The 25,004-nt window shown below is 36.4% G+C and overlaps 1 protein-coding gene and 13 non-coding genes across 14 annotated transcripts; 13 read left to right on the forward strand and 1 right to left on the reverse strand.

Annotated features, from left to right (window-relative positions):
* Nucleotides 1–729: 729 nt before the first annotated feature.
* On the reverse strand, nt 730–2,318 carry LOC123470403. Its single transcript, XM_045170647.1, has one exon. The coding sequence runs from the start codon at nt 2,297–2,299 to the stop codon at nt 968–970; it is 1,332 nt and encodes a 443-aa protein (XP_045026582.1). The 5' UTR covers nt 2,300–2,318; the 3' UTR covers nt 730–967.
* Nucleotides 2,319–10,346: 8,028 nt separating this feature from the next.
* On the forward strand, nt 10,347–10,418 carry Trnaa-ugc. Its single transcript has one exon. It is a non-coding gene; the product is annotated as a tRNA-Ala (tRNA).
* An 831-nt stretch (nt 10,419–11,249) lies between these two features.
* Nucleotides 11,250–11,321, forward strand: Trnaa-ugc. Its single transcript has one exon. It is a non-coding gene; the product is annotated as a tRNA-Ala (tRNA).
* Nucleotides 11,322–12,153: 832 nt separating this feature from the next.
* Trnaa-ugc lies at nt 12,154–12,225 on the forward strand. The gene has a single exon. It is a non-coding gene; the product is annotated as a tRNA-Ala (tRNA).
* An 831-nt stretch (nt 12,226–13,056) lies between these two features.
* Trnaa-ugc lies at nt 13,057–13,128 on the forward strand. Its single transcript has one exon. It is a non-coding gene; the product is annotated as a tRNA-Ala (tRNA).
* An 832-nt stretch (nt 13,129–13,960) lies between these two features.
* On the forward strand, nt 13,961–14,032 carry Trnaa-ugc. Its single transcript has one exon. It is a non-coding gene; the product is annotated as a tRNA-Ala (tRNA).
* An 830-nt stretch (nt 14,033–14,862) lies between these two features.
* Trnaa-ugc lies at nt 14,863–14,934 on the forward strand. The gene has a single exon. It is a non-coding gene; the product is annotated as a tRNA-Ala (tRNA).
* An 830-nt stretch (nt 14,935–15,764) lies between these two features.
* Trnaa-ugc lies at nt 15,765–15,836 on the forward strand. The gene has a single exon. It is a non-coding gene; the product is annotated as a tRNA-Ala (tRNA).
* An 831-nt stretch (nt 15,837–16,667) lies between these two features.
* On the forward strand, nt 16,668–16,739 carry Trnaa-ugc. The gene has a single exon. It is a non-coding gene; the product is annotated as a tRNA-Ala (tRNA).
* A 5,178-nt stretch (nt 16,740–21,917) lies between these two features.
* Trnaa-ugc lies at nt 21,918–21,989 on the forward strand. Its single transcript has one exon. It is a non-coding gene; the product is annotated as a tRNA-Ala (tRNA).
* A 373-nt stretch (nt 21,990–22,362) lies between these two features.
* On the forward strand, nt 22,363–22,434 carry Trnaa-cgc. The gene has a single exon. It is a non-coding gene; the product is annotated as a tRNA-Ala (tRNA).
* An 827-nt stretch (nt 22,435–23,261) lies between these two features.
* Nucleotides 23,262–23,333, forward strand: Trnaa-ugc. The gene has a single exon. It is a non-coding gene; the product is annotated as a tRNA-Ala (tRNA).
* A 372-nt stretch (nt 23,334–23,705) lies between these two features.
* On the forward strand, nt 23,706–23,777 carry Trnaa-cgc. The gene has a single exon. It is a non-coding gene; the product is annotated as a tRNA-Ala (tRNA).
* An 828-nt stretch (nt 23,778–24,605) lies between these two features.
* Trnaa-ugc lies at nt 24,606–24,677 on the forward strand. The gene has a single exon. It is a non-coding gene; the product is annotated as a tRNA-Ala (tRNA).
* Nucleotides 24,678–25,004: the final 327 nt, after the last annotated feature.

Here is a 25,004-nt window from a genome sequence, read left to right on the forward strand (position 1 = left end):
GAAAGGTATAAATTAAGACATAAGAACCAGCAATATCGACAGCAGTCTATAAAGTCTTCATTGCATTTGAATTCGGAATCAGGATTATCCATATTGATACAGCAGGTACTATTCCAGTGACTGCATGTATAATAATAAACACAATCGCTGTTAAAAAATTTCTCAAATTACAAAATCTATCAAAAAAAAGTCAAGCTATTGTAAAGCATTCTCCCTCTCGGGTGAATGGCTTTACGAATTAAGACAATTTGTTGTGTAAATAAACTCAGAGGCGTATTTACCCACAATGATGATTATGTATTACTAAGCCGAGGCCAAAGGTTTACAAAACGAGTAGGGATACATGGACGTGAGTCCAATTGGGAAACTGAGCGTGAGATTCGAGACAAAGTAATTTGATCTTACCGTGGTAGCGCGGGCGTACAAGCGTGAGGGAATAATAGGAGAAAACGGGAAACAATACTACTTGCCGACACGTATAGTATTTGGGGTACGTGTTGAGAAGATAATTCGAATCCACACGATGCTCGGAGAGGAAAGAACAACAAAATAAGTTGGAGGAATAACTAATGGATTAAAATGAATAAGCTAACACATCAAGATAAAAGTCTACTGTTTAAGAGTGACAATTCAAGCTAAAGGCGACTAAACGTCTTGCAAGCTGATACTTGTCTGACTCTTGTCAGAAAGTGGGTTCACCATGAAACGTCGCATCTTCGCGTGTGGCGTGATGTTCGTGACGCGTAGGTGCGTCACACGCGTGAGTCAGAACCCGGAAGTTTTATCTAGGTCAACATGGTTGCACATGAAGCAACTAGCAAATACGTTTGTAGTAGTGAATAAGAATATAATGTGAATATAAAATAAGCATAAGCAAATAGATCATATTGTGGGTATCTTGCAAAGGTATATATATTTTGATGGCTTCGTTACATCACTCCCGGCGGCGTGAGATTACGTCCCGTAATCACATGTTATTCATTTCAATTGATCCGGAAGTTGTTCTGGTCGGAGTTTTCAATTTGGTACAGCATAAACTCCGAATCATTTCGAAAAATCCCAAGCAATAGCAGATACGCATGAGGACCACACCGGAAACACAGAGTAAACCGATGTAAAAATAATCCTTGAGTTTTACCCACCAGCTGGTGTAGGTTCCGACATTGGATGCTGTTATCAAAACATTGGAGGTACTCAATGTTTCATGTACCGAAGATATATCTTGTGAGTGTTCGTTCATTGCTGCCGCAATATCGGCCATGATATTCATGTGGTTAAGCATGGTATCACTGTATGCTGGGTTGCTTCGATGTTCATAATCAGAAAATTTGACATCTTCGTAACGAAAGGAGTGGGCGAGTGACTGCTCCGGTAGAATAATATTTGCCTCGATTGGGTTCCAGGTGTTATTACGCAATGCGTACGGCTTGCCATTAAAGTTGACAAATCCATTGGTCCAATAACAGGTTGAAAATTTTACAAGTTCCCATCCATCAAGGTTTATCGTAAAATTTTGGAATTTTGGTTGCGGACCGCAAGAGGTCACTACAGTGTCAAATGTGACATTTAGTTCTTTGCATTGAATGACAACTGCCGTTCTACCCAAAGCTTGGAGTTTCGTGCACTGGGGTAAATTTAATTGGGAAGCCGCTAACCATCCATTATATTGAGCGGCTGCGATAGCTCGTTCGTGTTTCGCCTTTCGGGAATCACATTGTAATTTTTGAATTAGTCTTGCTAATTCATTCTCGTGATCGGTGAGTTGATCGCGAATATACTGTATATTAGCCGGTATGTTGAAAATTTCAGCGTTAGGTGGCGGTGGTGTCGTTGTTGATGCTGAAGAAGAATTTTCCTTTATCTCTCCTGTCAAAATGTACAATTTTGGTTGACCCACGACATCGTAGGCTGATGTACGATTTTGTTGAAGTGGGAGACAAGGAGGTCGAAGAGTTAAGTGAAAATCTAGTTGATTGTCGTCATCCTGTAGACGGAATGACTTTTCGCCTTCCAACTGTCTTGTTAGTGTACCGACACCAGATTCAACAAGTCGATTTATTGGTGCCGTGTGATGCGTGTAGGTAGTGTCCCATACCAATGTTAAATGATTATGTGACAAGTTACCTGCCGTCGCGGATGCTGTGCCAATAGGTGTCTGGAAATTAGTGTCTTCACTTTGTTGATAAAGTTGCACTTTTTCAAGGACGCAGTTAGTAATTTGTGCTGTTACTGTACTCATCCAATATTTCAAAGGTGTTGGATCGTGATCGAATACATATTTATTATCCGAAGCTTTCATCTCATTTCCGTTGCACTTTTTATGGGTAATCATATCGTTGCACTCTGAAGGTGTCGTATCGATGGAAATTTTGTCCGGCACAATCACTACCTGGCCGAAAAAACTCACAGTAATGTGTTTAATGTTTTTCCATTTTGCGCAAATATATCCCGGAAAATGAGCTGCTGCCCATTCTTCACTGTAAACACCGTATTTCACTTGAACATTATTTTTGTCAATTTCTTTTGGCCGGCAATTTGCGTCAGAGAATTGAAGAATTCCCATTCTTAATGGCTCTGAGCAATCGCAAACGGTTGTTTCAAAGGCTTGCGGACGAATCCAGCAAAGGCTTAGCAGTAGCAGAAATGGCAATGGTGACATTTCTATAGGCATAAACAAAACAAAAAAAAACAAAATTTTTGGGAAAAATAGTACGCACAATAATGGAATAAAACAAAATAGACGAAACTTTTATGGTTTTCATACAAAACAAAATAAAATCAAAGAATGAAAAGGGTAGCAAAAGATAAAAATGGGAGTAACATATTCTAGGCTTAAAAATGTCAAAGATTTTCCGTCGGCTTTTGCTAGTCACGCTACGGCAAAAGGATACGGAAATGAAATGCATCATATTATAATTTGTTTAAGTATAAAGAGAAACAATATTGCAACAATTAATTAGTATTATTGGAAATAGGGGAAGCTAAACATTATTATTAAAAAGAATTGAAAAATAAACATTCACTTGGCAAGGGAAATAGAAAAGAAACGTTTAAAAATTCATGGCGAGAAAAAGAATTTAAGAATCATATGCGAAGTTGAGAATTTTATAAGTTCAATACATGGAAAAGGGTATGCACGGAAACAAGGGAGCTTTGGTTGGTGTGAAATACTAGCAAGTGTGTAGGTGGCCTTGAAACATTCCTCATTCCAAGTTCCACATTTTAGCGGCTAACTTATGAAAAAGGGAAGCAAAAGAAACAGTAAAACTAAGTGTGTGGGTGGGTGGGGAATGCTATAGCGTTGGTGCTGACGTTTGGGCGTGGCACATTGCAGTGGCGTTATCGGAATACCGAAGATATGGAAAGTTTTCTATAACTTTACTTTATGAAATATTCAAATATCGACATCATTACTGATTGGTTTTACAAATCATTCTTTTGGTTTTACGGAGTCGTTTTGATTGTTTGTAAAGTGAAAGATAAGCGAAAAATATGAAGAAAGGAAAAGAAGTGAAAGAAGAGTATAGGAGGCGGAATAGGAGAAGAATTCTGGATTCAAGGATTGCTACGGTAAAGGTAATATAATTTCCCTATTATTTTATGCGTATTAATATTTTTACTCGTGGTTTAGAATTCGACCGCTAGATGATGTTGTTTTAGTTTACATTTTGAGCACTAGATGGCATGAGAATGTCAATTCTTGAAATAAATAGGTCCAACTCAGAAAATAAGACTTACTGATTCAAAATGACAAATAACTTGAAGTTAGTTAAGTGAGGTTGTTATTTATCTAACGGGGAGGTTTTTATTTTACACAAAAAAAAAAAAAATTTGTTTGTCAGAGGGAATGACTTGCTTGAATATACGCATTGATTGTACCCCACCCAAAGATAATTGGTTAGCAAGCTTGCTTGCGATGCGTGGGTACTCGGGTTCAAATCCCGGCGGAAGCTTGTAAAAGGGAACAAATGTGCGTCGGCTCCAATGTACGGAAGGTGGGTCACGGTGGTTTACCATCGTGGCCTTTCCACCCCCTTCTTGTACATGGTCGCCTCGCGCTCTTCTCAGCTGTCAATTCCGTTGGCCGAGTAACTCTTGTGGGTGGCAAGAGTTGACTACTGACGATGGAGAATTTGTCCCTTTCTGGCTAGGGGAGAGTCTGGCGCTGGACTCAATCCGTGTGCGAACGGCTTTTGCATTTTTTTGAAATTTTTTAAGTAAATTTTCCGCAATGTAATTATATTTAATTCCAATTCCAATTGAATAAAAAAAAATTTCTTTCTTTTACTTAATCTATTTGGAGACTATTCTGATTGTTACGTCTGCCGTTTTTATTTATGGAAAAACACTACTGAGGCTACAACGCTTTGACGAGGGAAGGGAAATACTGAGAGGGGAAATACTGAGAGGGAAAAGAAGACAGGATAGAAAAGTGATAGGCGAATAACAGAATATAGCCATATTTTTCTTGTTATTGGACTCCATCTCGATAACGCAGAGGTTTTTGTCGATTGCGTTGCGGGCGTCTGGTAACATGAAGTTGTTCTAGTTTCTCAGCTGAAAAATCTTCTTTGGGCACTGATGGACGATCATCTGCCTTAACTTCAGCGCGTGCGGAGTCATCTTTGTTAATTGCTTAATTCTGAATTGATGTTGTTTCGTGGTCGGACTCGTTTGTGTTAGAAGTATTATTTGCTGACGAGGGTCGATGTACGTTGATGACGTCTTCTTGTTGTTGTGAACAATTTGCATCTGCCAAAAGATCACTTGTTTGTGCGGTGTCGTTTTCGGGGCTGTCACTTGCCATTGTTTTTTCGTGATCTTGATTTTCCACGGCAATGTCATGTTCTTGGGTTGAGTCGCAATTGACTTACGAAATCGGTTTTCAAAATCAGAGGGGTTCTCAATTGGGGGACAAAGTTCTGTTTTCCACAGCATTGTCTCGTACAGTGGTTTTAAACGATTTACATGCGTACGTTGACATTTATAAGAATTATCAGCTATATCAACAGTACTATTATTATAAACTTTTACTACTCTATAAGGGCCTTTATATTTTGACGTAAACTTCCTACTATCTCCATCCTTAACTACACGAATATCTAATAAGACTCTATCGCCTACAACATATTTCTTTTCTTTTGCTCGCTTGTTATATTGTTCGCGTTGACGATTCCACGCTTTCTCGGTTTCTTCGCGAACTCATTGGAAGCTATAACGCAAGCGATCAGTTAAATTTCCTACGTAATCAGAAGCAGATTTAAAGGTTGAAGGGGAAGCATCTAAAAATTCATTCACAGGAATATTGGGATCTCTACCGTGCACTAAATAATAAGGGGTTTCAAGTGTCGAAGAATGCGTAGAACTACGGTATGCAAATAAAACATCATCCAACATATCTTCCCAGTTGGAATGCTCTCCATCTTTTAATTCTTTTCGTAACATTGATGTCAATGTACGATTAAATCTTTCTGTTTCTCCATTGCTAGCTGGGTTGTATGCTGTCGTCAATCTTTGGTCTCTTTTCAATTTTTTACAAAAGTATCGGAATAATTTCGAAGTGAAATTGGTTCCTCGATCAGAAACAATGGCTTTAGGCATTCCATGCCTCACAATAATTGTTTTGTAAACACATTCCGCTGTCGTGTGAGCAGTTTGATCTTTCAACGCAACTGCTTCCACCCAGCGACTAAAATAATCCGTTATTACTAATATATAACTGTTACCATTTGGGGAAATCGGGGTGATAGGACCTAAAAAGTCCATTCCTATTACTTGAAACGGAGCTTTCGCAATTTCGTGCGGGTGCAAAAGTGCTCTATAAGTTGAAGAAGTGTTGGCCATGCAGATTTCACAAGCCTGGCAATATTCTCTAATATCAGCCCTCATAGTCGGCCAATAGTAATGATTTTTCACTTTCAAGTAAGTTTTATAAAAAGCTAAATGTCCTCCCATCGGTGCATCATGTAATTCTTTTAGCACAAGATGACAGAGTGACAAAGGCAAAACTAATTGGTGATTTAATTCGTTCCGCTTGCTATTTGTAGAAGGCAATTCATGGCGATAAAGTGTACCTTCTAGAATTTCAAAGTATTCAATTTCTTTCACCCAATCGGGCTTAGAGACGCAAAATTTTTCTTCGAGTTCGCCTGTTTCTAAATAATTTTTAATTGCAACACAAAGATCATCTTCCATTTGCTTTTCGCAAATGAATTTGATATTGGTTGACGCTGGCTGAATACTAGCAATTTTTAAGCGAGACAAACAGTCAGCATTTTGATGAATACGACCTGGTCTATATTTTAATTCATAATTGGTCGCTGCTAAAAGTATAGCCCATCTTCCTAATCTTCCATTGTTATCTTTTTGGTTTTTCAACCATTGCAAAGGTCTATGTTCACTAATAATTTCGAACGGTTTATCTAAGAGATAATGCCTAAAATGTTTAATTGCATCAATTACGGCCAATGCTTCCTTTTCTGTCGTTCCATATTTCGATTCAGCTTTAGTCAGTTGTCGACTTGAATATGCAATTGGATGTTCATGACCATCCTGCATTTGAGAAAGTACAGATCCTATTCCATAATCGCATGCATCAGTAAAGAGTAAAAATTTTTCATTGAAATTGGGGTAAGCAAGAACTGGGGGCGTTACTAGAGAATTGCGCAATTTCTCAAAAGCAAGTTGTTCTTCAGTTCCCCAAGCAAAAGGTTTTCTACTAAGATCTTTATGTGTTAATCTAGTCAGTGGTTTAGCAATTGATCCAAAATCTTTAATAAATCTTCTGTAATATCCAGCAAGTCCAAGAAATGACCGTACTTCGTCAACAGATGTAGGTGTTTTATAGTTCACTATCCTATCAATTTTTCCAGGGTCGGGTTTAATACCGTCTGTTGAAATAACATGACCGAGATAGTTTACCGATTGTTTTATAAACTGGCATTTCTTAAGCTTTCATTTTTACTAAGCAGCCTTTAATAAGTCAAAAATTTAACGAATATCACGTAAGTGATCTTCAAAAGAGTCCGAAAAGATGATGACATCATCCAAGTAAACTAATGCTTTTTTTCCTAAAACGTCTTTCAGTACATAATTCATTAGTCTTTGAAAAGTAGCCGGTGCATTGCACAGACCAAATGCCATTCTTTTAAATTCATAAAGGTTGTTTTCTACTACAAATGCAGTTTTTTCAATAGCTGAGTCATCTACTTGAATTTGCCAATAGCCAGAAGCTAAATCAAGAGTTGTGAAAAATTTCTTTCCGAATAATTGGTCTAAAGTTTCATCAATTCGTGGCATGGGAAAAGAATCCTTTTTTGTAATACTATTTAATTTTCTATAATCGACGCAAAATCTAACTTCGCCGTTCTTTTTCTCTACTAATACCACGGGTGAAGCCCATGGTGAATGTGAATATCGGATTACATCCGCCTCAAGCATTTCTTGCACTTTGTCCTCTAATAATTTTCTTTGATTGTTTGTTACTCTATATGGGCGTTGTCGAAGGGGGCCTCGTCCTTGTGTATCAATTGTGTGTTTAATGAGATTAGTATTCCCTAATTCTGAATCTTTTGAAGCGAACAAGTCGTGAAAGTCATTTAATAATTTAGAGAGCGGTACTTGAAATTCCGGGTCGACATCCGAAATTACAACAGTCTCAGATTTCTCGTTAGGTTTGTGGTCTGATTTGTTTAAAGCAACTTTTCCTATTACTTGACGAATTATTTCTATTATTCCTAACTTAGTGTTTCTTGGTATGTTGACTTCAGTGAATGAATGATTTTCGACCATAATATTATACGTTCCATCTCCCGATACTTTTCCAATGAATTCTTCGATATATAATCCTGCCGGCAAATTTTCTTCTGGGGTAAATATAAATGCTGTTTGAGGGGGGACATACGGAAATGAACCTTTCATTTGCGCTGCAATTACCAGCGACGTCTGACGAAATAGCGTCGTCTTTTTGACCGTTGTAATTGCCATGTCTGGTACCCTAGAGATAGCTAAAGAGCCCTGCTCATCTCTTTTTAAATAAATGCTCTTGGCTTCTCCATCAAGCCGAAATCCGTGTTTCTGGATTGCATCCCATCCAAGGATACAGTCTTCTGTAACACCGTTTGTAACAATAAATTCTTGTCTTAAAATTGACTCTCCGTAGCGAACGGGCAATGTCACTCTTCCCAGCGTGTGTAATTTTCTCTCCCCTACATCGTATAAATCAAAATCAAGCTGACTGCAGATCACTTGACCTCTAGGGGGCAACTTATTAAATAATCTCTCGTGTATAATACTTTTAGACGCGCCTGTATCAAATAATGCTTGTAAAGGGATTTGGAAAATCTTTAATGGAATTCTTGGGGTCGATTCATTTGTAATGGTTGTTAATTTTGCGACTTTACCGGGATTTTAAAGGAGGCTCGATATCAACTGACCCGAAGCTACAGTTGATTCCTAGTGGTTTCCCTGGCGTTGAGGTGGGCCTGGAATGTTAGGTCTATTTGGTTCACTTATCTTAGGACAATTATTAGATTTGTGACCTATCTCACGGCAAGAATAACAAATAGGGGGTTGTGCCTGTTCTAGATTCTGGCGTTGAAATTTGCGACAAGTAGACTGAGTGTGGCTTCGAAATCCACAAAAATTGCAAGTCATCATATGTTGTGAGGGCCTGTATGGGGAATCACTAGAAGGTTTTGAAAAGGACGAAGTAAAATTCCTAGGTTTATTCGGAAATCTCGAATAGTGCTGAGTGGTGTTGTCGTTACTACCAAAACGTGAGGGAGAATAATTCCAATTCTTTTCGCGATTAAAAGTGGGGATTTGGAAAGAAACCTGTTTACGAAATGGTGTGTTGGGTGTGTACGAAACGCGTGTGGAAATCCGCTTCTCTCTCCTTCAGGTTCCTGATGGCTAGTATTAGGGATGGCAACCTGCTCGTCTGAATCTGGAAAATCTTCTCCTGATTCGTCGTGATCTCGTGGTATAGGTGGTGAAGACTCAGTGTCAACTGTTTTTCCATTAGTTGTGTTCTTCCTCTTGAAAAAACTTAAAATTGTGCTCGAGAGAAAACTGGTTTTTGACGTAGATTTGGGAGTAGGATTAACGGGTGACAATTTTGATGTAAACTTAGCTAAAAGTGAAGTTGATTGAGACACGGATGTTACCTTAGTAATATTCTTAGCGCGGGGTTTTCTAGAGTTAATGTTATCTAACCCTGGGACAGCCACATACGCCACATTCGTTCTAAGTTTCTTTAACTGAGTGTCATCTTGTTTTACTTTGGGTTTAAAAATGGGTGATGCAGATTTTTTAACAGCCTCAATTGTTTTCTCTGACGCTTTACCTCCTTGAAATTTATCTGGGATAGCAGTGGTTTTGGGGACAATGGGGTTTATTATAGGAGAACGCAAAAGTTTAGGGCCGCCAGTAATAACATCGTCAATCATTGTGGTTGAGTTCGAAAAATCGCTGCCACCATTATGTAAAGCATTCTCCCTCTCGGGTGAATGGCTTTACGAATTAAGACAATTTGTTGTGTAAATAAACTCAGAGGCGTATTTACCCACAATGATGATTATGTATTACTAAGCCGAGGCCAAAGGTTTACAAAACGAGTAGGGATACATGGACGTGAGTCCAATTGGGAAACTGAGCGTGAGATTCGAGACAAAGTAATTTGATCTTACCGTGGTAGCGCGGGCGTACAAGCGTGAGGGAATAATAGGAGAAAACGGGAAACAATACTACTTGCCGACACGTATAGTATTTGGGGTACGTGTTGAGAAGATAATTCGAATCCACACGATGCTCGGAGAGGAAAGAACAACAAAATAAGTTGGAGGAATAACTAATGGATTAAAATGAATAAGCTAACACATCAAGATAAAAGTCTACTGTTTAAGAGTGACAATTCAAGCTAAAGGCGACTAAACGTCTTGCAAGCTGATACTTGTCTGACTCTTGTCAGAAAGTGGGTTCACCATGAAACGTCGCATCTTCGCGTGTGGCGTGATGTTCGTGACGCGTAGGTGCGTCACACGCGTGAGTCAGAACCCGGAAGTTTTATCTAGGTCAACATGGTTGCACATGAAGCAACTAGCAAATACGTTTGTAGTAGTGAATAAGAATATAATGTGAATATAAAATAAGCATAAGCAAATAGATCATATTGTGGGTATCTTGCAAAGGTATATATATTTTGATGGCTTCGTTACACTATGGATCAATTTAACAAGAGGAATAGAAACATTGAACTTTATTTCAACAACAGGAATTGAAACTTTAGATTTCTTAACTGAAGGTCAAACAAAAAACATACAGTAAGTAAATGATTTAATAACACAGTGGTTGTAATTCAGTGGTAGAGTGTTCGCTTTGCATGCGAAAAGCCCGGAGTTCAATCCTCCGCAACTCCAAGTCGGTAATTTGTTATTCAAATCAGTTGCAATTGGTATTAGTAAACAGTACAAGTTAGTTATTTTTACAACCATAGAAAACCCTTTCTTCGCAGATATTAATATTAGAAGACTATACAAATAATAAAAAAAAGGTTTGAAACAGGCTATATCCAAGTTGATTCCTTACAAAACAACATTTAGCACTAGTAGTACATAAGCAATTGGCCCATAAATACAAACCTAATATATAATTTAAGTGTAGCTTATTTCTGAAATTGGTGTAATTGATCAATGCGAAATCAGTAAGAAATATAGCTGAATTTCTGAATTTAAAACTTAGAAAAGAAATGCAGGTTCAAGTAAGATATATCAATTTACATAGGGGTTGTAACTCAGAGGTAGAGTGTTCGCTTCGCATGTGAAAAGCCCGGAGTTCAATCCTCGCCTACTCCAGTTTAATCATAAAAAGTATAAATATACATTAATACAATGTAATAATTCGGAATCATAATTTACTACTTCGTATGAAAGGTATAAATTAAGACATAAGAACCAGCAATATCGACAGCAGTCTATAAAGTCTTCATTGAATTTGAATTCGGAATCAGGATTATCCATATTGATACAATAGGTACTATTCCAGTGAATGCATGTATAATAATAAACACAATCGCTGTTAAAAAATTTCTCAAATTACAAAATCTATCAAAGAAAAGTCAAGCTATGAATCAATTTAACAAGAGGAATAGAAACATTGAACTTTATTTCAACAACAGGAATTGAAACTTTAGATTTCTTAACTGAAGGTCAAACAAAAAACATACAGTAAGTAAATGATTTAATAACATAGGGGTTGTAACTCAGTGGTAGAGTGTTCGCTTTGCATGCGAAAAGCCCGGAGTTCAATCCTCCGCAACTCCAAGTCGGTAATTTGTTATTCAGATCAGTTGCAATTGGAATTAGTAAACAGTACAAGTTAGTTATTTTTACAACCATAGAAAACCCTTTCTTCGCAGATATTAATATTGGAAGACTATACAAATAATAAAAAAAAAGTTTTGAAACAGGCTATATCCAAGTTGATTCCTTACAAAACAACATTTAGCACTAGTAGTACATAAGCAATTGGCCCATAAATACAAACCTAATATATAATTTAAGTGTAGCTTATTTCTGAAATTGGTGTAATTGATCAATGCGAAATCAGTAAGAAATATAGCTGAATTTCTGAATTTAAAACTTAGAAAAGAAATGCAGGTTCAAGTAAGATATATCAATTTACATAGGGGTTGTAACTCAGAGGTAGAGTGTTCGCTTCGCATGTGAAAAGCCCGGAGTTCAATCCTCCCCTACTCCAGTTTAATCATAAAAAGTATAAATATACATTAACACAATGTAATAATTCGGAATCATAATTTACTACTTCGTATGAAAGGTATAAATTAAGACATAAGAACCAGCAATATCGACAGCAGTCTATAAAGTCTTCATTGAATTTGAATTCGGAATCAGGATTATCCATATTGATACAGTAGGTACTATTCCAGTGAATGCATGTATAATAATAAACACAATCGCTGTTAAAAAATTTCTCAAATTACAAAATCTATCAAAAAAAAGTCAAGCTATGAATCAATTTAACAAGAGGAATAGAAACATTGAACTTTATTTCAACAACAGGAATTGAAACTTTAGATTTCTTAACTGAAGGTCAAACAAAAAACATACAGTAAGTAAATGATTTAATAACATAGGGGTTGTAACTCAGTGGTAGAGTGTTCGCTTTGCATGCGAAAAGCCCGGAGTTCAATCCTCCGCAACTCCAAGTCGGTAATTTGTTATTCTGATCAGTTGCAATTGGAATCAGTAAACAGTACAAGTTAGTTAATTTTACAACCATAGAAAACCCTTTCTTCACAGATATTAATATTAGAAGACTATACAAATAATAAAAAAAAGTTTTGAAACAGGCTATATCCTAGTTGATTCCTTACAAAACAACATTTAGCACTAGTAGTACATAAGCAATTGGCCCATAAATACAAACCTAATATATAATTTAAGTGTAACTTATTTCTGAAATTGGTGTAATTGATCAATGCGAAATCAGTAAGAAATATAGCTGAATTTCTGAATTTAAAACTTAGAAAAGAAATGCAGGTTCAAGTAAGATATATCAATTTACATAGGGGTTGTAACTCAGAGGTAGAGTGTTCGCTTCGCATGTGAAAAGCCCGGAGTTCAATCCTCGCCTACTCCAGTTTAATCATAAAAAGTATAAATATACATTAACACAATGTAATAATTCGGAATCATAATTTACTACTTCGTATGAAAGGTATAAATTAAGACATAAGAACCAGCAATATCGACAGCAGTCTATAAAGTCTTCATTGAATTTGAATTCGGAATCAGGATTATCCATATTGATACAATAGGTACTATTCCAGTGAATGCATGTATAATAATAAACACAATCGCTGTTAAAAAATTTCTCAAATTACAAAATCTATCAAAGAAAAGTCAAGCTATGGATCAATTTAACAAGAGGAATAGAAACATTGAACTTTATTTCAACAACAGGAATTGAAACTTTAGATTTCTTAACTGAAGGTCAAACAAAAAACATACAGTAAGTAAATGATTTAATAACATAGGGGTTGTAACTCAGTGGTAGAGTGTTCGCTTTGCATGCGAAAAGCCCGGAGTTCAATCCTCCGCAACTCCAAGTCGGTAATTTGTTATTCAGATCAGTTGCAATTGGAATTAGTAAACAGTACAAGTTAGTTATTTTTACAACCATAGAAAACCCTTTCTTCGCAGATATTAATATTGGAAGACTATACAAATAATAAAAAAAAAGTTTTGAAACAGGCTATATCCAAGTTGATTCCTTACAAAACAACATTTAGCACTAGTAGTACATAAGCAATTGGCCCATAAATACAAACCTAATATATAATTTAAGTGTAGCTTATTTCTGAAATTGGTGTAATTGATCAATGCGAAATCAGTAAGAAATATAGCTGAATTTCTGAATTTAAAACTTAGAAAAGAAATGCAGGTTCAAGTAAGATATATCAATTTACATAGGGGTTGTAACTCAGAGGTAGAGTGTTCGCTTCGCATGTGAAAAGCCCGGAGTTCAATCCTCGCCTACTCCAGTTTAATCATAAAAAGTATAAATATACATTAACACAATGTAATAATTCGGAATCATAATTTACTACTTCGTATGAAAGGTATAAATTAAGACATAAGAACCAGCAATATCGACAGCAGTCTATAAAGTCTTCATTGAATTTGAATTCGGAATCAGGATTATCCATATTGATACAATAGGTACTATTCCAGTGAATGCATGTATAATAATAAACACAATCGCTGTTAAAAAATTTCTCAAATTACAAAATCTATCAAAGAAAAGTCAAGCTATGGATCAATTTAACAAGAGGAATAGAAACATTGAACTTTATTTCAACAACAGGAATTGAAACTTTAGATTTCTTAACTGAAGGTCAAACAAAAAACATACAGTAAGTAAATGATTTAATAACATAGGGGTTGTAACTCAGTGGTAGAGTGTTCGCTTTGCATGCGAAAAGCCCGGAGTTCAATCCTCCGCAACTCCAAGTCGGTAATTTGTTATTCAGATCAGTTGCAATTGGAATTAGTAAACAGTACAAGTTAGTTATTTTTACAACCATAGAAAACCCTTTCTTCACAGATATTAATATTAGAAGACTATACAAATAATAAAAAAAGTTTTGAAACAGGCTATATCCTAGTTGATTCCTTACAAAACAACATTTAGCACTAGTAGTACATAAGCAATTGGCCCATAAATACAAACCTAATATATAATTTAAGTGTAGCTTATTTCTGAAATTGGTGTAATTGATCAATGCGAAATCAGTAAGAAATATAGCTGAATTTCTGAATTTAAAACTTAGAAAAGAAATGCAGGTTCAAGTAAGATATATCAATTTACATAGGGGTTGTAACTCAGAGGTAGAGTGTTCGCTTCGCATGTGAAAAGCCCGGAGTTCAATCCTCGCCTACTCCAGTTTAATCATAAAAAGTATAAATATACATTAACACAATGTAATAATTCGGAATCATAATTTACTACTTCGTATGAAAGGTATAAATTAAGACATAAGAACCAGCAATATCGACAGCAGTCTATAAAGTCTTCATTGAATTTGAATTCGGAATCAGGATTATCCATATTGATACAATAGGTACTATTCCAGTGAATGCATGTATAATAATAAACACAATCGCTGTTAAAAAATTTCTCAAATTACAAAATCTATCAAAGAAAAGTCAAGCTATGGATCAATTTAACAAGAGGAATAGAAACATTGAACTTTATTTCAACAACAGGAATTGAAACTTTAGATTTCTTAACTGAAGGTCAAACAAAAAACATACAGTAAGTAAATGATTTAATAACATAGGGGTTGTAACTCAGTGGTAGAGTGTTCGCTTTGCATGCGAAAAGCCCGGAGTTCAATCCTCCGCAACTCCAAGTCGGTAATTTGTTATTCAGATCAGTTGCAATTGGAATTAGTAAACAGTACAAGTTAGTTATTTTTACAACCATAGAAAACCCTTTCTTCACAGATATTAATATTAGAAGACTATACAAATAATAAAAAAAGTTTTGAAACAGGCTATATCCTAGTTGATTCCTTACAAAACAACATTTAGCACTAGTAGTACATAAGCAATTGGCCCATAAATACAAACCTAATATATAATTTAAGTGTAGCTTATTTCTGAAATTGGTGTAATTGATCAATGCGAAATCAGTAAGAAATATAGCTGAATTTCTGAATTTAAAACTTAGAAAAGAAATGCAGGTTCAAGTAAGATATATCAATTTACATAGGGGTTGTAACTCAGAGGTAGAGTGTTCGCTTCGCATGTGAAAAGCCCGGAGTTCAATCCTCGCCTACTCCAGTTTAATCATAAAAAGTATAAATATACATTAACACAATGTAATAATTCGGAATCATAATTTACTACTTCGTATGAAAGGTATAAATTAAGACATAAGAACCAGCAATATCGACAGCAGTCTATAAAGTCTTCATTGAATTTGAATTCGGAATCAGGATTATCCATATTGATACAATAGGTACTATTCCAGTGAATGCATGTATAATAATAAACACAATCGCTGTTAAAAAATTTCTCAAATTACAAAATCTATCAAAGAAAAGTCAAGCTATGGATCAATTTAACAAGAGGAATAGAAACATTGAACTTTATTTCAACAACAGGAATTGAAACTTTAGATTTCTTAACTGAAGGTCAAACAAAAAACATACAGTAAGTAAATGATTTAATAACATAGGGGTTGTAACTCAGTGGTAGAGTGTTCGCTTTGCATGCGAAAAGCCCGGAGTTCAATCCTCCGCAACTCCAAGTCGGTAATTTGTTATTCAGAGCAGTTGCAATTGGAATTAGTAAACAGTACAAGTTAGTTATTTTTACAACCATAGAAAACCCTTTCTTCACAGATATTAATATTAGAAGACTATACAAATAATAAAAAAAAGTTTTGAAACAGGCTATATCCTAGTTGATTCCTTACAAAACAACATTTAGCACTAGTAGTACATAAGCAATTGGCCCATAAATACAAACCTAATATATAATTTAAGTGTAGCTTATTTCTGAAATTGGTGTAATTGATCAATGCGAAATCAGTAAGAAATATAGCTGAATTTCTGAATTTAAAACTTAGAAAAGAAATGCAGGTTCAAGTAAGACATATCAATTTACATAGGGGTTGTAACTCAGAGGTAGAGTGTTCGCTTCGCATGTGAAAAGCCCGGAGTTCAATCCTCGCCTACTCCAGTTTAATCATAAAAAGTATAAATATACATTAATACAATGTAATAATTCGGAATCATAATTTACTACTTCGTATGAAAGGTATAAATTAAGACATAAGAACCAGCAATATCGACAGCAGTCTATAAAGTCTTCATTGAATTTGAATTCGGAATCAGGATTATCCATATTGATACAATAGGTACTATTCCAGTGAATGCATGTATAATAATAAACACAATCGCTGTTAAAAAATTTCTCAAATTACAAAATCTATCAAAGAAAAGTCAAGCTATGGATCAATTTAACAAGAGGAATAGAAACATTGAACTTTATTTCAACAACAGGAATTGAAACTTTAGATTTCTTAACTGAAGGTCAAACAAAAAACATACAGTAAGTAAATGATTTAATATCATAGGGGTTGTAACTCAGTGGTAGAGTGTTCGCTTTGCATGCGAAAAGCCCGGAGTTCAATCCTCCGCAACTCCAAGTCGGTAATTTGTTATTCAAATCAGTTGCAATTGGAATTAGTAAACAGTACAAGTTAGTTATTTATACAACCATAGAAAACCCTTTCTTCTCGGATATTAATATTAGAAGACTATACAAATAATAAAAAAAAATGTTTGAAACAGGCTATATCCAAGTTGATTCCTTACAAAACCACATTTAGCACTTTCTTCTCTCGTCCTACCTGCTGGTTTCAGGTATGGATTCTGAGAGCGGAGGGAACACCTTTGCACCCGAAGAAAGTCTCGTCGATCATCTCGACGAATCGACTATTTCAGACTGGTCGCAAAAAGGAAAGGAAAGAACATGCGAGCGATGTAACTACAGATTTGTCACTAAAGGTGTGGGCAGAGGGAACTACAGGCTATGCCCTAACTGTAGAACAGAGATAAAGAAGGCAACAACTGAGCAGTCTACACCTAATTCCAGCATGGACACAAGTAAACAACTGAAACGGAACTATACACAAATAATATCACCTAGCTCGGAGGACCAAGGTGCACCGAAGAAAGAGTCTACGTGCTTAGATCACAACTACACAACTCATGCCGACTCTCTAGAAGACTCGCTACTCAAAGTTGACGAAAGGGAACTGAGCGAATTAACGCATAAGGAACTTATCCAGCGCACCCCCAATATTGCATATGCAGCAAGGAAATACCAAGTCCAACTGAAGCAAACACAATCGTTCCTGATCGCAAAGACAAGTGAATTGGAGAAACAAAAACAACTTTTTCAAGAGGCTAAACTTGCCTTTGCTGACAAGGTAATAGTGCGCGGCGCACACCGAATCGAGTCAACGTAACGAAGGAACAAAGTAATACGCTGCCGCCGCGAGAGGACCATCGGAGAACCACAAACACAACAAAACAACGGTAGCCTTCAAAATTAACCGGACTAGCACAGGAGAACTTAACGTAGGCCTCATGGATAAGCTACTTAAGTCAAAAGAAATCGGAAACCCAATACCACTCAGAGTCAACACGAAAGACGACAAAGGTTTCATTACTTTCCAGAATCAACAAGATGCGGATAAAGCCCTCGATATAATCAGAACCAGTGAAGAGTGCAAAGCAGTCATAAACGACCCGAGAACCGAAGAAAAATTATACCCAGCAATCGGTCTTTTTGTCCCAATCGAGAACATGGATGAACTAAAAGAGGATATTAACTTCAGAAACAGTTTTATTGAAGGTACACTTCAAAAAATAGTCCAGATTCACAAATGCAACGACCAAGATCTAGGACATGTTAAAATGTATTTTAGCTCCGCCGCGGTAAGGGATGTGGCGTTAAGTAGAAACAAAATTCACACGCGCTACAAACTAATCAAAATCGTCCCGATTGATGTAAACAGGGAAGTAAGGCGATGCTACAAATGCAACAACTATGGGCACACTTCGTCACACTGTAAAGCCACCGCGCCAACCTGCGGTAAATGTTCAAGTAACCACGATTCCAGGTCCTGCAATGCATCCACCTTTAAATGCCCAAATTGCAAAAAGAATCACACAGCAGGAGACCCAAGCTGTCCATATCAAATTAATGCAGTGAAACGGTATCGTCAACTTTTCAACATTTAGATGGAAGATAATCACACCTTAAATAAAGAGCACCCCATGCACTCTAAAAAGTTTCTCCAAATTAACCTCCGACACTGCAAGGCGGCCTCCGCTTTACTAGCAAAAACGATTGACGACTATAAAGTTGATATAGTAATGATCCAAGAACCGTACGCAACGAAAAGGCATGACCACTACGACCTAAAATACATACCGGAAGGTTTCACTGCATTTCACAACCTTAGTGACCAACATCCGTACGGCTCCGCGATCCTGGTAAATAATGGAATCAAAGCGCATATGGAAAAGTGCTCGTCAAACGAGGTAGTGGTTGTTAAAATTGGCTCTGATAAATCCAAGTTCCTCCTAATAAGCGCTTACTGCCGACCATCATCCCCCTCAATTTCTTTAACCACCAAGAGCTATTTGAAGACTTACGAGACTGAACTAAGGAGAGCCGTTATCTGCATGGACTCCAACGCAAAGAGCCCAGTCTGGAACTCCCACTCCACTGATAAAAAAGGAAAGGAACTAGAAAACCTTATAGCACATTTCTCCTTAAAGGTAGCAAATGCAAAGGTAGACTCCCTAAATTTCATTCCGGCCGGCACAGCCTTTGTTGACGTTACACTACTAGGAAGCGATACCAACACAACAAGCTGGCAGTTTTTACAGGATCACTCCTTGTCGGATCACCCCTATATATTTTTTGTTCTGTCGCAGACGCCACAAGCGCCTGGCACACGTACAGCTAAAAAACCACCAAGAGAAGGGGATATAGACGCTGATCTATATATGGAGAACCTATCTAACGAACTGTCAGCTCATGATGTAACCCAAAGCAACCTGAAAGCTGGAGACGATATCGACAAATACGTAGAAGCTATATCATCAATCATCACATCAAGCGCAAATAAAAGCAAAATTAAAAATCTAAAACACAGACCACGTCCCTTGGCCCCCTGGTGGACAGAAAAACTTGACCGCCTACGAAAGGAAACCAGGAAAGCATTTAAAATATGGTCCCGCTTCCACCGGACTGAAGACCAAGCCCGTTTCAAAGTAGCTAAGGGCACACACCAAAAACATATTCGTCAAGCCAAACGAGACTCGTTCAAAAAATTTATCAGTGATATGAACGGTAACGCAAACAGCGCGTTCAGAGAGATAAAAAAATCCGCGCGCTCCGCAACTTCTACACAGCCGAAACTCGAAATAAATGTAAACGGACTCCTTACAGCGGACCCATCAATTGTCACATCCCGCTTCGCAGAACATTTCTTCCACACGGAAGAAAAATCAGACAAACCACACCAAGAAATTGAAAAATCCGTAATTAGGTCCTTAACAGAAGACGTTCAAGATGTTTGTGCACCGATCATAGAAAATGAGATAAAGTTAGCGGCCAAAGCTCTAAAGAAAAAATCCGCGCTAGGATGGGACGGCTTATCCACCGGCCTACTTATACTCTCCCTTCCGATTTTAATTAGATACATTCTCGTCCTTTTCAACGCCTGTCTCGTACATGGAAAATTTCCAAGGAGCTGGAAACAAGCGAGAGTATGTATCATTCGCAAGCCAGGGAAAGCCGACTACTCTGACGTGAATAGTTATAGGCCGATAAGCGTCCTACCGGCAATGAGTAAACTTTTCGAGAAAATTCTTCTGAGTCGACTTCAGCAGCTGGCTTTGATAGGAAACTGGGTGCATCCAAATCAACACGGTTTTCAAGCCAACTGCTCAACAGAATCAGCACTCCACTGCCTTGTCAATGAAGTCGAAACGGGGTTTCAAAAAAAGAATGTTACGGCATGCGCACTTATTGACATTAAGAGCGCTTTCGACACAGCATGGGCTCCCGCGATTCTACTAGCCCTTATCAAGAGACAGTGCCCACTCTCCCTTGTGAAAATTGTAAAGGATTTTCTGTCGCACAGGGTAGGCAAATTCGACCAACAACAAACAGACGAGCCTTTTTCAATACCTACAGGCTGCCCACAAGGTAGTTTACTCTCTCCCTTCCTTTGGAACGTTATGATCGACGACATATTACGGATTCCAGCCGACCTCAAGCTACAGGGGAAAATACTAGCATACGCAGACGACTTAACAGCAACATTACAACATAAGAACGAATCTATGGCAGTCAGACAACTGCAAGTGCTGACGGACGCTATCAAATCCCACCTGGGGAAATTAAAATTAAAAATCAACGCCGCGAAGACAGTACTTATTATCTTCAGTAGAAAGCATGCGCCATCGGACAACCTCTACCTGACTATGGATGAGCACCATATCTTACCAACCTCTCATACAAAACTACTAGGCCTAATTCTGGACTCAAAACTGAACTGGTCAGCACACCTCAACGAGAAGGATCGCCAAGTAAGGAAAATTTTCTTTTCCCTTCGCTCCTACGCCGGAAGAGCTTGGGGTTTATCTGGTACACGCCTGGGAGCCTTATATAAAGCTCTGTTGGAACCCAGCCTTCTATATTGTTGCTCAGTCTGGGCATCCGCGATCAAAACGAAACATAACCAGAAGAAACTAAGACAAATCGAACGCCAATTCAACATCCTAATTTCCAAATCTCTCAAGACGGCCGACTCCGGAGCTCTCTCAGTTATCACCGGATCCCTGACTGTTGACTACAGAGTCTCAGAAATCACCCTAAGACGACTTCTCATGTCGAAACTCCAAACCATTTCTCCTTACGCCCAGCCCGGAGTCCAATCCTCCGCAACTCCAGTTTAATTATAAAAAGTATAAATGTACATTAACACAATGTAATAATTTGGAATCATAATTTACTACTTCGTACGAAAGGTATAAATTAAGACTTAAAAACCAGCAATATCGACAGCAGTCTATAAAGTCTTCATTTAATTTGAATTCGGAATCAGGATTATCCATATTGATACAGTAGGTACTATTCCAGTGAATGCATGTATAATAATAAACACAATCGCTGTTAAAAAATTTCTCAAATTAAAAAATCTATCAAAAAAAAGTCAAGCTATGGATCAATTTAACAAGAGGAATAGAAACATTGAACTTTATTTCAACAACAGGAATTGAAACTTTAGATTTCTTAACTGAAGGTCAAACAAAAAACATTCAGTAAGTAAATGATTTAATAACACAGGGGTTGTAACTCAGTGGTAGATTTTTCGCTTTGCCTGCGAAAAGCCCGGAGTTCAATCCTCCGCAACTCCAAGTCGGTAATTTGTTATTCAAATCAGTTGCACTTGCACTTGCAGTTGCACGGAAGTAGTAAACAGTACAAGTTAGTTTTTTTTACAACCATAGAAAACCCTTTCTTCGCAGATATAAATATTAGAAGACTATACAAATAATAAAAAAAAGGTTTGAAGCAGGCTATATCCAAGTTGATTCCTTACAAAACAACATTTAGCACTAGTAGTACATAAGCAATTGGCCCATAAATACAAACCTAATATAAAATTTAAGTGTAGATTATTTCTGAAATTGGTGTAATTGATCAATGCGAAATCAGTAAGAAATATAGCTGAATTTCTGAATTTAAAACTTAGAAAAGAAATGCAGGTTCAAGTAAGATATATTAATTTACATAGGGGTTGTAACTCAGTGGTAGAGTGTTCGCTTTGCCTGCGAAAAGCCCGGAGTTCAATCCTCCGCAACTCCAAGTCGTTAATTTGTTATTCGAATCAGTTGCACTTGGAATTAGTAAACAGTACAAGTTAGTTATTTTTACAACCATAGAAAACCCTTTCTTCGCAGATATTAATATTAGAAGACTATACAAATCATAAAAAAAAGGTTTGAAACAGGCTATATCCAAGTTGATTCCTTACAAAACAACATTTAGCACTAGTAGTACATAGTTGTACATAAGCAATTGGCCCATAAATACAAACCTAATATAAAATTTAAGTGTAGCTTATTTCTGAAATTGGTGTAATGGATCAATGCGAAATCAGTATGAAATATAGCTGAATTTCTGAATTTAAAACTTAGAAAAGAAATGCAGGTTCAAGTAAGATATATCAATCTACGTAGGGGTTGTAACTCAGAGGTAGGGTGTTCGCTTCGCATGTGAAAAGCCCGGAGTTCAATCCTCCGCAACTCCAGTTTAATCATAGAAAGTATAAATATACATTAACACAATGCAATAATTCGGAATCATAATTTACTACTTCATATGGAAGGTATAAATTAAGACATAAGAACCAGCAATATTGACAGCAGTCTATAAAGTCTTCATTGAATTTGAATTCGGAATCAGGATTATCCATATTGATACAGTGGGTACTATTCCAGTGAATGCATGTATAATGTTAAACACAATCGCTGTTATAAATTCCTCAAATTTAAAAATCTATCAAAAAAAGTCAAGATATGGATCAATTTAACAAGAGGAATAGAAACATTGAATTTTATTTCAACAACAGGAATTGAAACTTTAGATTTCTTAACTGAAGTTCAAACAAAAACCATTCAGTAAGTAAATGATCTATTAAAACAGGGGTTGTAACTCAGTGGTAGAGTGTTCGGTTTACATGCGAAAAGCCCGGAGTTCAATCCTCCGCATCTCTAATCGGTAATTTGTTATTCAAATCAGTTGCACTTGGAATTAGTAAACAGTACAAGTTAGTTATTTTTACAACCATAGAAAACCCTTTCTTCGCAGATATTAATATTAGAAGACTATACAAATAATAAAAAAAGGTTTGAAGCAGGCTATATCCAAGTTGATTCCTTACAAAACAACATTTAGCACTAGTAGTACATAAGCAATTGGCCCATAAATACAAACCTAATATAAAATTTAAGTGTAGATTATTTCTGAAATTGGTGTAATTGATCAATGCGAAATCAGTAAGAAATATAGCTGAATTTCTGAATTTAAAACTTAGAAAAGAAATGCAGGTTCAAGTAAGATATATTAATTTACATAGGGGTTGTAACTCAGTGGTAGAGTGTTCGCTTTGCCTGCGAAAAGCCCGGAGTTCAATCCTCCGCAACTCCAAGTCGTTAATTTGTTATTCGAATCAGTTGCACTTGGAATTAGTAAACAGTACAAGTTAGTTATTTTTACAACCATAGAAAACCCTTTCTTCGCAGATATTAATATTAGAAGACTATACAAATCATAAAAAAAGGTTTGAAACAGGCTATATCCAAGTTGATTCCTTACAAAACAACATTTAGCACTAGTAGTACATAGTTGTACATAAGCAATTGGCCCATAAATACAAACCTAATATAAAATTTAAGTGTAGCTTATTTCTGAAATTGGTGTAATGGATCAATGCGAAATCAGTATGAAATATAGCTGAATTTCTGAATTTAAAACTTAGAAAAGAAATGCAGGTTCAAGTAAGATATATCAATCTACGTAGGGGTTGTAACTCAGAGGTAGGGTGTTCGCTTCGCATGTGAAAAGCCCGGAGTTCAATCCTCCGCAACTCCAGTTTAATCATAGAAAGTATAAATATACATTAACACAATGCAATAATTCGGAATCATAATTTACTACTTCATATGGAAGGTATAAATTAAGACATAAGAACCAGCAATATTGACAGCAGTCTATAAAGTCTTCATTGAATTTGAATTCGGAATCAGGATTATCCATATTGATACAGTGGGTACTATTCCAGTGAATGCATGTATAATGTTAAACACAATCGCTGTTATAAATTCCTCAAATTTAAAAATCTATCAAAAAAAGTCAAGATATGGATCAATTTAACAAGAGGAATAGAAACATTGAATTTTATTTCAACAACAGGAATTGAAACTTTAGATTTCTTAACTGAAGTTCAAACAAAAACCATTCAGTAAGTAAATGATCTATTAAAACAGGGGTTGTAACTCAGTGGTAGAGTGTTCGGTTTACATGCGAAAAGCCCGGAGTTCAATCCTCCGCATCTCTAATCGGTAATTTGTTATTCAAATCAGTTGCACTTGGAATTAGTAAACAGTACAAGTTAGTTATTTTTACAACCATAGAAAACCCTTTCTTCGCAGATATTAATATTAGAAGACTATACAAATAATAAAAAAAAGGTTTGAAGCAGGCTATATCCAAGTTGATTCCTTACAAAACAACATTTAGCACTAGTAGTACATAAGCAATTGGCCCATAAATACAAACCTAATATAAAATTTAAGTGTAGATTATTTCTGAAATTGGTGTAATTGATCAATGCGAAATCAGTAAGAAATATAGCTGAATTTCTGAATTTAAAACTTAGAAAAGAAATGCAGGTTCAAGTAAGATATATTAATTTACATAGGGGTTGTAACTCAGTGGTAGAGTGTTCGCTTTGCCTGCGAAAAGCCCGGAGTTCAATCCTCCGCAACTCCAAGTCGTTAATTTGTTATTCGAATCAGTTGCACTTGGAATTAGTAAACAGTACAAGTTAGTTATTTTTACAACCATAGAAAACCCTTTCTTCGCAGATATTAATATTAGAAGACTATACAAATCATAAAAAAAAGGTTTGAAACAGGCTATATCCAAGTTGATTCCTTACAAAACAACATTTAGCACTAGTAGTACATAGTTGTACATAAGCAATTGGCCCATAAATACAAACCTAATATAAAATTTAAGTGTAGCTTATTTCTGAAATTGGTGTAATGGATCAATGCGAAATCAGTATGAAATATAGCTGAATTTCTGAATTTAAAA

The sequence above is a fragment of the Daphnia magna genome, linkage group LG3 (assembly GCF_020631705.1).
Source record: "Daphnia magna isolate NIES linkage group LG3, ASM2063170v1.1, whole genome shotgun sequence".
Classification (NCBI taxonomy): Eukaryota; Metazoa; Arthropoda; class Branchiopoda; order Diplostraca; family Daphniidae; genus Daphnia; species Daphnia magna.